Source organism: Hoplias malabaricus, chromosome 15 (assembly GCF_029633855.1).
Source record: "Hoplias malabaricus isolate fHopMal1 chromosome 15, fHopMal1.hap1, whole genome shotgun sequence".
Taxonomy (NCBI): domain Eukaryota; kingdom Metazoa; phylum Chordata; class Actinopteri; order Characiformes; family Erythrinidae; genus Hoplias; species Hoplias malabaricus.
In genome coordinates, this window is record NC_089814.1 from 29,771,517 (window position 1) to 29,787,135 (window position 15,619).

General features: G+C 38.2%; 2 protein-coding genes across 3 annotated transcripts in view; both read right to left on the reverse strand.

Moving 5' to 3' along the window:
- Positions 1 to 5,302, reverse strand: part of acsl6 (acyl-CoA synthetase long chain family member 6) — a 93,486-nt gene extending 88,184 nt beyond the window's left edge. For both annotated transcript variants that reach the window (XM_066646195.1, XM_066646194.1), the window contains exon 1: positions 5,141 to 5,302. The gene's annotated coding sequence lies outside the window, so the exon portion shown is untranslated. The remainder of the gene's footprint in view (positions 1 to 5,140) is intronic.
- Positions 5,303 to 7,365: 2,063 nt separating this feature from the next.
- On the reverse strand, positions 7,366 to 15,047 carry LOC136668166 (solute carrier family 22 member 4-like). The gene is made up of 10 exons (XM_066645496.1): positions 14,655 to 15,047; positions 13,092 to 13,195; positions 12,863 to 13,017; positions 12,603 to 12,774; positions 12,011 to 12,137; positions 10,553 to 10,653; positions 9,492 to 9,706; positions 9,042 to 9,224; positions 7,737 to 7,872; positions 7,366 to 7,483 (listed from the first exon to the last, which is right to left on the reverse strand). The coding sequence occupies exons 1-10, from the start codon at positions 15,045 to 15,047 to the stop codon at positions 7,405 to 7,407; spliced, it is 1,665 nt and encodes a 554-aa protein (XP_066501593.1). The 3' UTR covers positions 7,366 to 7,404.
- Positions 15,048 to 15,619: the final 572 nt, after the last annotated feature.

Sequence of the window (15,619 nt, forward strand, 5' to 3'; positions counted from 1 at the left end):
TTCAGTGCCCATTAATCATTCCAAATCCTCCTCCACTTTCAGCTCAGATTCCAAATATGTGTTGCGCCGGAAGTGGGGAGCGGCACCAAAGTGCTGTTTATTGAAGCATTGAAGCACTGGCAGTGTGCCTTAGAGAGCTGATGGCATTAGTGCCCTGGTAGATCATGAAACATAATACGGCGAATCAGCAAGGCTGCACGGTCTAAGTGGCGTAAAACATTATTGGAGTCAAGGTACAATAAGCAAGGGATCGCAACGGCATTAGTGCCACAAGACAAGATTAATGTAGGCCTTACATAATGCAGTTACCCCCGGAGTTTATCTCAAGCAGTTGAGTAATTTCTGTCCAGCGCCAACTCCCTTGTGCTACATTAATAGTTTTGTACACTCTGCATCAGGAGTACACACTTTAATCTCCTTAAACATTAGCCATCTGCATTTGGGCCCACACTTTTCCTTCAGTTTCTTATGTTCACAACTAAATACAGAACAGTAGATTGCGAACATTAACTTACATTTGAGCAAGAACTTGGCTGAGATACAAAATGGGGCGGACCATACAGCATTTATTATACATATATCTTTCAATCAAAGCCCATCATTGTCTAACAGATATGACATTCATTTGCCCATTACTGGAACACACAGTATGCTAGTCATGCTACTGTCTCGCTGTGGTTACCGCATTGTTTATGTCAAAATTAATATTTACCTGAATAACAAACCTGCACTTTAAGGTGTGCAAAATACTAACCCACGAACTGTCTCTGGCATGCATTTCCTCCTGTGTGGTAGGAAACACCTTCCTCAGTTAGACAACAAACAGCTTCTGAAAGGTCATGGCTCCAAAATCTGACCACGTGTAAGTGCTAGAGCGACAATAGGTAAAGGCACGAGCGACGGTGGGAGCAACATGCGCTTTTAGACCAAGGGTAAAATTATACTGGCTGTTGGAAATGAGGTCAGCAGAGACCTGTAGAGCAGATATGAAAATATGGACCCGTGGACACTGATAGGAGAATTAAACCTGCCTTGCAGCATTACTAAACTGAAATTATACTCTGCTGTTACACAATATTACAGTGGTCCAGAGAATTTACATCATCAACACACCAAAACTTCAAAACCCACTCTAAAACACAAGCAGATGTGAACTGAATAGGAATTCCTAAGAGAGACTGTCAGCGATTTCCTAAGAAAACCACTGCTAGGTCTCTTTCCCAGAGGCAAAGCCTCCATGATTCATATCAGCCCAGGTGAAAACACTCAGCCTATTCCAAGGAAGACCTAACATACCATTTAGTCAGAAGGCTTTAATTTCCCACTGATTTACTACATTCACTCATTCTTTGCTTGCAGGGACCCAAGACCTGCTAATGCTCGAATACATGTAGGAATACATACATACATACAAATAAAAAAACGTTTTTGGCCGGGCCCAATGTGTCCACTCACAAAGATCATTCTGAATTAATCCTTGGAAGGACACTAACCTTAAAGCAGTCGTAGCTGCATATTCGTGACAAGTTTTGTAAGAGTAGTGTTGTTTTTGTTTGTCAGAATGCCAGATGGCACGCACGCCATATTAAAAAAAAGGCCTCAGAAGAATCTGACTAATGGCACCTTTATTAGCACCACAAATATTTGTTTGTTTTGGACAGCCTCTGCTATGATTAGATTAATTTGTGAAATGTAACTCAATGGGGAAAAAGAAGTTTGTTAATCTCCAGAACTTGACTAGCAGCTCACAAGCGCATTGTAACAGCTAAGACTGATTCTATCTGGAGATAGATGTGATCAAGACAAACCTGCAAGCTTTTAGCACCTGGTACCTAGCATAAAAACACATTCCTTTACTACTTTTATCGTAAAAACAATGGTGCCTCTGTTATCTTCAAACATAAACTGAAATCACCCTTGACACAGAAGAGAAAACGCACACAACCAGACAAACAATACAGTGCTGAACAGGTCTCCAACAATTGTTGTTGGATGTTTGTAAAAACGAGTTATTACAAATGTTTGCATGGGCTACAGCGCCCTCTATTGGTGTCTATTGGTACCTATACTGAAATAGCTGCACAATCGTGGCCTTGTTCCTGTCTTCAATGGAGATAAGCCATCCTGTTTGGAGAATACTGCACAAATATAAATGTATAAAAACTATATAAAAGCACTATATATAAATTTAAAACTAGGTTTAAATATTAGAATAGAGGTAATTAAACATAACTTAAATGTGCTGGAGACTAATATTTACAAAAAAAAAAAAAAAAAGAAGAAAGGCATCTACTGACACCAAGTGGTGTAATACTGCAATAACATTTAATAAAAATTTTTGCTCAAAGGATCTACAGATTTATATATGTTTGCATTTATTCTTTTTACCTTTGTGCCACTGTTTCACTGAGAATTTTATGGAATGCATGATATGTGATTAATATATTAATGTAATCTTTACATTACATTGCATTATAGTGGTTCATTTGAAATATACTGAGAAGCAGACTGGGCTGCATTTTATGCACCAAATGTAAAGCTTCTACTACTAATCTAGTACTAATTATACATTCTATCTATCTATCTATCTATCTATCTATCTATCTATCTACATCAGATCTACATCAGGGAGTCCGTATTATTTGAGGTTATCATCCAATACCTAGTTTTAGCGGTTAATAAATAATTATTTTAAATAATGTGTGCTGTTGATTTAACAAATTCATAGCAATAAATGAGAATCTGAACAAAACGTTGTTCTTCAAACTCACTCACACTTACTGCTTTATAGAAAAAGCTGTATCTTATACTTCTTATTTGTTTTTAGTTTTTTGTATTTACTGTGATTATATATTATTTTATACAAGCACCACGCTTACATTAGTTTAAATAAAAATAACTTTCTAAGGTGCCTAAGACTTCTGCACAGCACTGTGTATAAATGTATATATAAATTGGCTTCACTTCATTGGCTTCACTGATGCACTGACAAATCCAATTCATTGATTTTGATTGTGATGGAATATGTCAAGCTGCTGCCTGTAGGTTGTGTGTCTGAGAGCTCTTGTGTGACACCCATGTATTTCCATCGCTTAGTTTTTTTTTCCATCAGCTTAATGTATATACACTTCAAGCTTAATGTGTTTCATATCTTACAAAACAGTCTTTCAAATTACATAATTTGATGGACTATGTATATATATATGTGTGTGTGTGTGTAAAGCTAATAATGGTAGTTTTTGGCCTGTTTGGGGACTGTTTTTAATAAAGAAAAAAAAAGGGGAAAAAAATAGAGTAGTACAAAATAAAAGTCAGCACCACTGTGTTCTTCAATTACTGCTGCACCTAGTCATTCTTTATAGATTATTGTGTCCCCTTTCATTTGTTTTTATATCCCTGACTTCCTCACTCGTGTGTTGAACTGTAGTCTCTGAATTCAAGTGGAAATGTTTCCATATTTTTCTACATTAATCCAAGTTGTTTCCTTTGTCTCATTTAGAGAGTAAACAATAAAACTTTTTACAGCAATCAGGAAAAAAAATAATTTATGAAAATTCAATGTGGAAACTGAATTTTCAATTGTTCTCAGCCGGCTAATACCACGTCCACAAAAAAAAAAGCAAGACATCTGACTGCTGACTCTGAAGCAGCTGCCCATGAGCATAAACTCACCATTGTCAATGTCAGATATTGGCTAGAGAGGTGTAAAGTGGTGGGCCGTGGAGAAAGAGAGCTGTGCCACTAGTCGTGGGCTGTGTTTTCCGGAATGGAGCGACATCCAATAAGTTTGGAACTCATCACCCAATATCAGAACCAGAACTCACTTAGGATTATATTGATGATTGTAACCATTCCCGCACAGTAATGGTTCAGCTTTGATTGTAGAACCTGTTACTGCAGCAAAGGGTTAGTTACGCTTCATCTCAGAAGTATAAATACAAAACAAAATTAACCATCTAAGTTTTCCTTCAGTAGCAAGTTAAGGCAAGGCTGCACTGAATGCTGGTATATATTCACTTAAATGGAATTAGGACTTTAACAGTGTGCGATAAAAATGGCAACACCCAGCGCAGCTTCGTGTTATTGGCTCCTACTGTTGACTTACTGAACTGGGATCCAAGATGGTAATTTGATGCTGTAAAAATATGAACAGGCTTGCACAAGCTTCCCTGTGGCACCAGTCAAATGTTTGGACACACTTGCTGACAGAACATGGTAGCCGCTTCTTAAAATCCGTGAATTCTTCTAACTGCCACAATTTGTATAATCTGAGTGGAGTACTCAGGGCAGATGTGCATGGGCGTAAGGAGTAAAAATGACTGTAGGCAGACAACAGTACAATTATTGAACATCTGGAATGTACTATTTCTGAGCTAGAGCTTTTCAGTCAATGTGACCTGTCCAGTATGCAGTTTTATTAATTATCTTCAGACCTAGAATATATCTATAGTTTTTTTTCAACTAGACTTTCTAGATAGTAACATTCATTTTGGCACATAAAAACATATTCTCAAGCTATATATGCTCATAAACATATAACAACACCAAGAACAGCAAAGTAAACATTTTTATATTATGACGTAGCAACGAAAAAATAGCACAAAATTCAACGTTAAAACTGCCCAGTCGACCCTAAAGAGCAAATATATCTTTCCTTAACAGTGAGAGTGTTAAATGATTACACTAACAGTGTTAATTTAACACTAATATTGTTGATTTAACACTGGTGAATGTGCTGTGTACAGAAACAAGGCTAGCTGTTTTATATAAGAATAATGTAAATTTAAAAAAAGCCAGGCCAAGGCCTGCCGAGGTGTAACGGGCCTCTTCAGTGAAGCGTTAAAGAGGAAAGACGGTTAACAGCTGCACAGAGCTGTTTTTATCTCAGTCACACTTTCTCTTTCACATTCTGCCGTAAAATATCAAACAAGGCTTCTTTGTCACAAAGGGAACAGAGACGGATTATCTTTATTTCGGTCAATTAACTATTTAAAGATCTGCTACAAGTCACCGTTGCCCCTATGTTTGCTATTTTGAGCTTAGCTAGAGACTAACATATAATTATATCCAACGTTAACCCCCTCCATCACCTGTCGTGCAATAACGAACAGCTGAAGAGCAGCAGTGAATATGCACTTACCGTAAAAACATATCCAAGCGTCCGCTCCGGAGCTTCATCGCGTATGTTATTTATATCATTAAATGATCATTAAAAAAAATAAACAAAAAACCGAGTAATCCAGATTCTCTCCGCAGAACAGAAAAAAGCCACACTCAATTCGTGTGTGGATTCCGAGTCTCGTAACTTTTACTTTCGCTTTGGGTTCCAGTGCTTTGGGCAGAGAAGGTGTGTCTTAATTTGCTGCCTACTCCCTACATAGTGCACTAGGGGATTTTTGAAATGTGGCCTCTTCGCTCCAACACTTCCCTAAATGCCCAGTAAATAAACACGGTGTGAGATGAGGGGTTAGCTTAGGGTCGTATCTTTAAACAGAGCTTCAAAAATGCTACCAGCAAAAGTTCCAAACTTCATAAAGTCTAAATAGTGTTATATCCCTGCATCTTCAGAATAAAATTAATAAAATGTGCATATTTTAGAAAAGGGGCTTGGAGGTTGTGGGTTCGATTCCCGCTCCAGGTGACTGTCTGTGAGGAGTTGGTGTGTTCTCCCTGTGTCCGTGTGGGTTTCCTCCGGGTGCTCCGGTTTCCTCCCACGGTCCAAAAACACACTTTGGTAGGTGGATTGGCGACTCAAAAGTGTCCGTAGGTGTGTGTGTGTGTGTATTCCTCCAGGGTGTATTCCTCCCTTGCGCCCAATGATTCCAGGTAGGCTCTGGACCCACCGCGACCCTGAACTGGATAAGCGCTTACAGATAATGAATGAATTTCATTAATTGGGGACAAATCTAGATAGAATCGTCACTCGTTCAGAATCCAGACCAAGGGCTTCCATTTTTCAGTATGAAAATTAACCTAGAGTTATTTGTATCTTTGACTAGGCAATAAGAAAACCAATACATGAATAATAATTTTAACAAGTTAGAGTTTGTTAAGTGTAAAGCTAATGGTGCTTTTCCACTGTACAGACCATACTTGACTCAGCTCGGCTCTTTTGCTTTTCCTTAAAATGGAAAATGTGACGCTTAAATCCTGCAGAGAAATTGTCAATCACTATGAAATACAGACCTCCAGCACAAACTAACTAACTTGTAAAATCTCCAAGTTACAGCAGCAGTCACATTTGTTTTTGTCTGATTCACAGCAGCATTACACTGTAGTGTTTTGAAGTAGTTTAAACATTCCTTGGATTTGTGGCTGACAAAAAACTCCAGCTAAAGCTGGATGACCAACAAGGAAAACTCTGAAATTTCATGGGGAAGCTGTGCTAGTGGAAAAGGAACCAGTGAAAACCCCTTTGAGCCATGCCGAATCATGTCGAACTGATGGCATACAGTGGAAAAGCACTATTAGTGTAAAGGTTGAGAAAACTGAATGGACATCTACTCTTCTGGCAAGGCTTTATATTATATTTTGAAACATTTCTTTGAGGCCACAAGTTTATTAACAAGGACCTGATGTTTGATAGTTAGTTCTGGACCAGTTGCAAATTTCCAACTCATCCAAAAGTTCATGGTTCTTGCTCATTCATTTCAGAGAGCATGGCTCTAGTGCTGCACAGCTCAGTGCTAGGAGGTTTATACAGTTCTAGCACATGATGGCCATAAGCTCATATGCTGTTGCTCATTTTGCTCCACGCTTCCGTGTAAATTGCATGAACATCAGCTTGTCACAACCCCTCAGCACCACCAGTGGTCCTGATAGTGCTGTGCTACCTTATTGCTGGCATCCTACTGTATATACAGAGACTTTACACTGTGTTTTTTAGCCCTGGATATTGACTATTTTTACCTGCTTTTTCCACCTTGTATCTTTTTTACCTTGGTGTAATTCCTTAAGCGTTTTTTAATTTTTTATTCCTCCCAAGGTTTCTTCATTGGGGTAGACTTTTTTCTGCCTATTGTTTATGTGCCAGCAAAAAAAGGCAAAATTAATTGAGCAAATTAAGCACAAAGAGCTCAAAGAAACAAGAACCCTAAGTAAAAACAAAGAAAACAGAGAGGAAAGAGAAGTGAGCAAAACAGGCTAAAAATTAGAGCTTCTGCTCCCCTCTCTTCACTGCAGTTCACTCAATAAAATAGACAAATAAGAGAAAGTCATAATCTTAATTAACTATGACACTGATTTATTGAACATAGATTGATGTTCATATAAAACATTAGAAAAGAAATAATGAAATATGACAGCAGCTGGACTAAATTGTATTCTTCAGAACAATGACATCTCTTGGTATTAATTTTTTAAGTAGACATATTGAGATATTAAAATGAAAATATTAGTATATTTTTACATTTTTGCCTCTTTAAGTGTTATACCTCTGTCTCCAGCTCTATGTACTGCATCACTTTTCGTTAAGATCTTCAACCTGCATGAGAATTAAATAATAATGGATAACCATTATAACAGTAATTGAAGACAAGTGAGATATTGTGCACAAAGTGATCCAAATATAAACACCACACTTAAAACTCAAATGTGTTTGTAATTAAAACAGATAAGGTATCATGTATCAGTCATTCAGAAATGCAATCGTACACAAAACCCCAATCAAAAAATATTTTGTGTTGATTTTCTGAATGAGATTAATACAAAATGTATTTCCAAGTGCTGTAGCATACCCTTTTATTTTCTGCATCTGTGAGATGGTCTCAGGGAGAACTTTTCCTGAGGTTTCAGGCAACAGCAAGCAGAGGAGGCTGGCCAACACAGCCCAGATTCCAATCAACAGATATGGGAGGAATTTGTAATAAGTGCCTGTTGAAAAAGTGGGATAAAACAATTAATGAGACATACGTGGTTTGTCCTTTGAAGATTAGGATAATGAGGAAGTATATAGAATAATTATTTACAGGTGCACTTAAAAACTATGGAAGCCACATACAATAATACAAAAAACGCACCAGTTTTTATATTACATTATTATGCAATTTGTTATCTCACTATTCTGAGATACTATCTCATTATTTTAAGATACTAAGTCAATATAATGTGATACTATCTCATTATTTTGAGATAATAAGTCAATATATTGAGGTAGGATCTCATTATTTTGAGATACTAATTCAATATTTTGAGATTGTATATAATCTCTATATACTGACTTATTATCTCAAAATAATAATAATAATGAGATACTGTCTCAATATATTAACTTAGTATCTCAAAATAATGAGTTAGTATCTCAATATATTGACTTAGTATCTCAAAATAACTAGATAGTATCTCGAAATATTGAGATAGCAACTTGCATATTAATGAAAAAAAAAAAAAATTGGTGCCTTTTTTTAAATGGAAACTTTTCTTCCATACAAAACAGCTACAAATGTCTCTAACAGAAAAATTTTTACAAGACAGTAATCAGCCCTTTCTTTTCTGAGATGGAGGACACTGGAATATTCCTGTTTTGTTACATTGTATACATTTGATCTGGTAAGTGAATATTTGGATGGTTGCTTTCTCCTAAATTTTCATACTGCACGCTGCCGTCTTGCGTACACAGTACTGTGTCTTGTCTCTTGGGGAGAACAAAACAAAACATGGGCTGGGCCAAAGTTTCCACAGGAAGGGGTTAACTATTTACCACAGCAACTCATTTGTAAGAGTCGTTTATTTTTTTTTTGTGTTTACAGTCTCCAGAACCTAGAGTCAGTTCCATCTTAAGTAATCTGAAACAGTAAAAATAAGTCAATATTACCCAACTATGGAGTGGGTTTAAAGCAATATCCTCAACTCTTTTCATGTTTTTAATGTTTGGAATCCCTCTCCACTGTCTAAACAACTCCAGATGCTGCTTCTCTGCCATAAGCAGAGCAAGAGAAAGCCTAACATTCAAAAATATGCTAAATGAATGCCCCTATGTTTTTGTAAGTCTCACATAATCAAAGAAACCTTTGAGACAAAATAAATGTCAGTGTATTGTTTACCCAGAAATATAATGAAAGGAGAGATGATGGACCCTATTCTTGCCGACATGGAACAAATTCCCATGGCCATGTTCCTCACTACAGTGGGAAAGAGCTCTGAAGTCACTGCATAAACCACACAAAACGCTGCAGTGATCCCAAACTTCCCAATCATTTCCAAGAAGATTGCCAACTCCGGTAGATCTGGAAAAAAACATCTTAAATTGTACTTATAGCCTCTCCTTTACACAGTAGTATACATATTTCAGTATACACTCTGCACCAGTCAGCCATAACATTACGACTACATTAGGACCACCACAGAGCAAATATGATTTGGGTGGTGGATCATTCTCAGCGCTGCAGTGACACTGATGTGGTGGTGATGTGTTAGTGTGTTGTGCTGGTACAAGTGGTTAAATCTAAATATTTTATGAAATATGCTGGATATAGAGTTAAAATTTTCTTTACCTTTAGGGACAAGCTGAACAAAAAGGATAATGACTCCACCTAAGAGGAGAGTTGAAGATTGGCAGAATCTTCGAGAGCAGTATTTGAGTAATAACAAAGCCATGACGAAAGCTGGAAGCTCCACCACTGATGATATGAAGAAGTTTAGGTAGGGATCTCCATGAAGATTGTTGGTATTCAGTAGCAGTCCATAGTAAGACATAGTTATCACCATCCTGACAGTAGAACACAGTGCACAGTGTTCTACAGATATGTAGATTAGAATTTTTGTGTTGTATACATCATTATCTTGCCAATCACCAGCTGTATGAAGATTATTTTCTATAGTGCTCAATTTCATTTTCACTTGCATTTCTCAATTTCATTTTTAAATTTGCATTGCAAATTAATATAATGAATAATATAATGAATATAATATAATGAATAATATAACGAATAATGGTAAGTGAAGTTTTCAAATTTTGCAAAGAAATCCCCAAGGTTTTAGGCAACAAAGACCTTGTCCACTATAATGACCATGTCCACTTTGTCTGTCCATACATCTCTATGAAAATCAAAATGGTGTCCTTCATTCATTAATTATATGTAAGCGCTTATCCAGTTCAGGGTCGCGGTGGGTCCAGAGCCTACCTGGAATCATTGGGCGCAAGGCGGGAATACACCCTGGAGGGGGCGCCAGTCCTTCACAGGGCAACACACACACTCACACATTCACACCTACGGACACTTTTGAGTCACCAATCCACCTACCAACGTGTGTTTTTGGACTGTGGGAGGAAACCGGAGCACTCAGAGGAAACCGGAGCACTCGGAGGAAACCCACGCGGACACTGGGAGAACACACCAAACTCCTCACAGACAGTCACTCGGAGGAAACCCACGTGGACACGGGGAGAACACACCACACTCCTCACAGACAGTCACCCAGAGCAGGAATCGAACCCACAACCTCCAGGTCCCTGGAGCTGTGTGATGGCGACACTACCTGCTGTGCCACCGTGCCACCCAAAATGGTGTCAGAATGACTATAAAATAAAGATCAGAATAGAATGACAACATACCATAAGAGTGAACAAATAATGCATAGTGTAACTGCATTACAACTCCTTAGAATATCAAGAATACTGTATTTCTTCTTTCTCATAGTAGCTGCCTCCTCAATCTGATTGAATACACAAAACAAAAAGAATAATTTACACACCAGAAAATGAGCCAAACGTCATCCAGATGTGATTTCTCTTTCAAAATCTTGGCTTTGCCTACACGATCCATGTAACATTTTGATTATAATTTCATTTGTAAATTCAGTCATTTTCTGTAACTGCTTCATCTTGTTCAGGGTCACGGTGGGTCCAGAAAACACTGGATGCAAAGCCAGAACACAACCTGGGCCCCAGTCCATCACAAAATAATACACACGCACCCAGGCACTCACACATGTAGATAATTTCACACATTCACCCCGTTAATCACACACTATTTAATTATGTTGTGTGAATTTTGCTCTATTTAAAATAGTCTTCAAATGTCTTTGTTCATTCATACATTGTGTGAAACTACTTATCCAGTTCAGTGTCACGGTGGGTCCAGAGCCTACACGGAATCACAGGGCGCAATGCAGGAACACACCCTGGAGGGGGCGCCAGTCCTTCACAGGTGAATTGTCTTTGTCTCATACATAATTTCCATATGAATGAAACTTTTGATATCTACAGAAGCCCGGAAGGGCACGATGAAATAAAAAGTACATTCCTGAGACTAATTTCTGCCTGTAATTCACATGTACCCAAGCATCACTTGTACAGTTGTAGCCTACTATAACATACTGGTATAACATACCAGTGTTAACCATTTAATTTCTTACCCCTTTGGCTCATTTCGCTAGTAGAAAAAAATGTTAGTAATGTTTTTTATGGCTAAAATAGTGTAAGTGATGCTATAAATATTTCTCAACTTTTCTTGGTGTGTATAACAGGCAGAAAAAAAATAAAGTGGAACTTAGTCTCAGGAACGTACTTTTAATACTTATATTCATCGTGACATTCAGGGCTTCTGTAGATATATACCACGCATATACTGACAAAATATATTCATTCATTATCTGTAAACGCTTATCCAGTTCAGGGTCGCGGTGGGTCCAGAGCCTACCTGGAATCATTGGGCGCAAGGCGGGAGTACACCCTGGAGGGGGTTCCAGTTCTTCACAGGGCAACAAAGACACACACATTCACTCACACCTATGGACACTTTTGAGTCGCCAATCCACCTACCAACGTGTTTTTGGACTGGAGGAAACCCACGCAGACACAGGGAGAACACACTCACAGACAGTCACCCAGAGCGGGAATCGAACCCACAACCTCCAGGCCCCTGGAGCTGTGTGACTGCAACACTAGCTGCTGCGCCACCGTGCCGCCCCCAAACAAAATTTAAATAAAATGAAATTCAAACCTTTATTCATGTAAAATATAATATTCATTTATTTGATCTGTTTATATGAGTAAATATAAAGGTCTCACCTCAGCTGGAGCGAAGATAATCTCTGGAGCAGTGACTTTGTTTTTCTGTGCAGCTCGTCTTAATATTGCTTCAGCTTCATCGATTCGGCCCTGAGACAGCAGCCACCTGGGTGACTCAGGGATGAACCTGAAAGGTAAAGCAAGCTTCATAGAGTGGCTGGGGAAATGAGACCAACTGATTTCATTTGTGAGTTTAAGAACTACAAGGTGTCCCAAAAGTAAGGAGACAGACAAAAAAGGAATCACCCATTGGTGATCCATTTTTAGAATCAAGCTGTGGAGAAAAAGGGAACCCATGACCTAGCATGTTTCCTGCTGTGGGGTTTTATTCCCTGCTAGTCCTATTGGAGTTCTTTTGGGCATAATGGTGTATGTTTATGTGTAGCTGCTTCAGAGTGTCCCATTTTATGAAGATTATACAACCTGTGGATGAATTAAAGTGACTGAAATCCCTCATTAGATGGTGTAGCTACATACTTTTACTCATAATGTAATATCATCCTGCTCTCCCTGACTCCAGTTACTTTCAGACTGAAGGTCCAATTAAATCTGCCCTTATTGATTGGAGTATTAAATATTTTCAAGCACTTACCACCAGAGTGGAATGTACAATATTCCAGTAAGAGCATTGGTTAGCACTAGCCATCTCCACCAGCGAATGAAGTATGCTGCTAGTGGGAGGAACATCTGGCCAATCCCGGATGCCATAAAAACACCCAAAGAGCAGAACACCACACGTGTTTTTGTGCTAAGAATTTCTGAACCTTCTCACGGAAAACAAAAATAATACAAATTACATATATATAATGATAACTGATTTTGTGAAGAGTCTGTAACAAAGCTGCTGTGTACCTAGTACATAGCCTACAACGTAATTGGAAAATCCACTGAATCCCACGAAAAAGTAAATTGCAGTGAACACCTCCCAGCTTGGAGCAAACATCTGGATGAAAATGGTTGCTGTCTGCATTGTCATTGTGGCAAAAAGCACTGGCCGTCTGCCGTACCTGCATGGAGAAAATACCATGTTATATGTACACTGAACATCAATGTTCGTGAAGGGCAGGTCTTAGTTGCTTACTTGTCAGACAGCTGTCCTGAAATGAAGGTTCCCATCAGAACACCAAGGAAGTACATAGATGAACTAAGGGGGCCTTTATATTCATTTTCACACACCAGATCCCACTAAAATCAAAAGGATATCTGTTACACTAGAATTATATTTTGCTCCATGTCAGTATTGTATACATATTTACAGACAGCACTAATAACAGTGACTACGTTGCTTTTCAAAGACATTAAGTTGTTCACATACAGCTTGTACATCTCCATAGAAAAGCATGAAATAATATGGTCTTGAGCAACCGAACATGAGCTCAAGGTCACCATGCCTACCTTGGTTTACGAGGGCTATACGGCACCTTAACAATTGGACATGGAACAGTGGAACTGCTTCAGTAGAGTGACAAAGGATCATTCAGTTCCTTTGGGATAAGCTGAAGTAGCATTTATGATACAGAACTAATCACATTAGTGATGGACCCTAGTAATGAGGCAGGATGCTATCAAATCCTGTCAGAAAACTTCCAATATCTAGCTTTCCTAGAAGAATATAGTAGAAGCTATTAATGCTGCAAAGGGGGAATAAACTACCTGCTAATACTCTTGATTTAATGGTAAATATTTTATAAGCTGAACAGTATCAGACAAGGCCAAGGTCGATACTTTTGACTATTAGTGTGTGGGTTGTGCACATAAAACCTTTATAATCCCCCTATTAAAAAGCATGACATGGAATAATAATAATATAAATATAGGTTTAAAAATGTTTTGTTTGTATCTGAACGACGCACTAATATACCGATTGGTAGTTTACCATGTCAATCAAACTGACTGCCGCCCGATTGATCACACTGAAGCCTAATTGGCTAGCTGACATTAGTGGGCGGGATTTGACAATGCAACCAAGATGTTAAGCTGTACCTAAGAACATGGAAAAAACGGTTAAATTTAAACACTGTAAATATACCGCAGCAAAACACGTACAATCACGAGTATAAAGGTGAGTTGAAGTGTTTTGTTGCTGTATTTCAGCTGTATATAAGTTAGTGTCCCCAAAACAGATTAAAACCATTCAATTGTCAATGTGTTTAGCCACTTGAACAATGAAAGAACTAGCTCTGGTATTCACAAAAAACATTACCCTGTAACATCGTTATATAAGTTTAATTCACCAAGGGTAGCCTGATGCTCTGCTAATGAGGATAAGCTACGGGTTAATTAGCTATTAAGTTTAGTTAATAAATATTAGCATAATAAATATATATATAAATATATAGGGTCTGCTTTTTTATTTTTTATTTATATATTTATTTATTTTTTGGTGAGGCTGTTCCTCACATTGATTTGGGTTTGGTCTGTAGTTTTCTACTGTACTATACTGTGCTGTATGTAGTGAAGATGAGCCGGCCATGATTAGTTCTGGATCATCTATGGCTCCACATGCCAATGCTGTGGGCTTTGTGCCTTCTAGCTCTTGCTTGGCTTGAAAACTAAACCATTTTGGACAATTACATCAATGGCTATTATTATCCCTGATTCTGCTGAATTACATGTGGATACAAAGGAGAAGCTGACCCCTCACCTCTGTTACAATAGTTGACTGGTAGGTCTCCTTACTATAGTTCCATCCATTCAGACAGCTTTCCAGCTCAATGTCACTCATGTTCACGTCCACATTTGGGATGTAGGCAAGTCTGGAGTAGTTCCTCAGTGTGTCTACTCTGTACCTGGTGCAGGAGCTGCGTTTTAAACCTCCATCTTGAGTTACCATTGGAATAGCAGCCTCTCTCCATATTTCACTGATGTTGTACTCCTCAGGAATCAGACACTCGTGTGGTGGAGTGTCCCCCACAAACACTATGTAGATGCCCACAAAGCCGTTCGGGAGAATGCTGATGGCCAGTGCTAAGAAAACTGTCAGCTGAAATGGCCCCCAAGTTCCAAGGAAAGATGTGATATCATCATAGTCCCTCATTGTCTATTCCTGAAATTCCTCTTTATTTCTAAAGAAGCCAAAGGTTCTTTAATGAAATACCAGAGCAATAAGTCAGTCTCCTCTCATTCAAGCATGTTTCATTGTTACATATCTACATGCTGAAGAGGATACAAACTACAGTAATCTCAGTATCTGTCTAAAGTCCACCTGCTCAAATACTAGTAAGGTATTAATCTTTAAAGGGTAACTGAAACCTTCAGTTTTAGCTGTTTTCCACTTGGCCCTCTGCATGTCCAGATTTTCTCACTTTGCTGCAGTAATTGCTTCTTCTCTTTTCTTAGAGATTTAAACTCAGTTGTGGAACATTTTTGAGAGAATTTGATGGCATTTAGCCACCATTAGTGAGGTCCACTACTAAAGCTTATTTCTAATAATTAGTTCTGGATCATAAATGCAACCCCAAATTCAAAGGTATTACATTTTTTTGTGTCAGACTGATATGTACAGAAGGTCCTGTTTTATTTCATGCTTTTCTATGGGGATTATACAAGTTATAATCTATATAATACAAGCTGTCTCAAACTATTTAGTAGTTCCAAAACATAAAAAAG

Bases quoted from the DNA above. Each gene is read 5' to 3' on its own strand.
- LOC136668166 (XM_066645496.1), bottom strand. From the start codon at position 15,047: ATGAGGGACTATGATGATATCACATCTTTCCTTGGAACTTGGGGGCCA. The intron at 13,196-14,654 runs GTGAGGGGTCAG...TTTTGATTTTAG, and splicing joins AGTCAACTATTGTAACAGAG to TGGGATCTGGTGTGTGAAAA. The intron at 9,225-9,491 runs GTAAAGAAAATT...GTTTTTTTCCAG, and splicing joins TGTTCAGCTTGTCCCTAAAG to ATCTACCGGAGTTGGCAATC.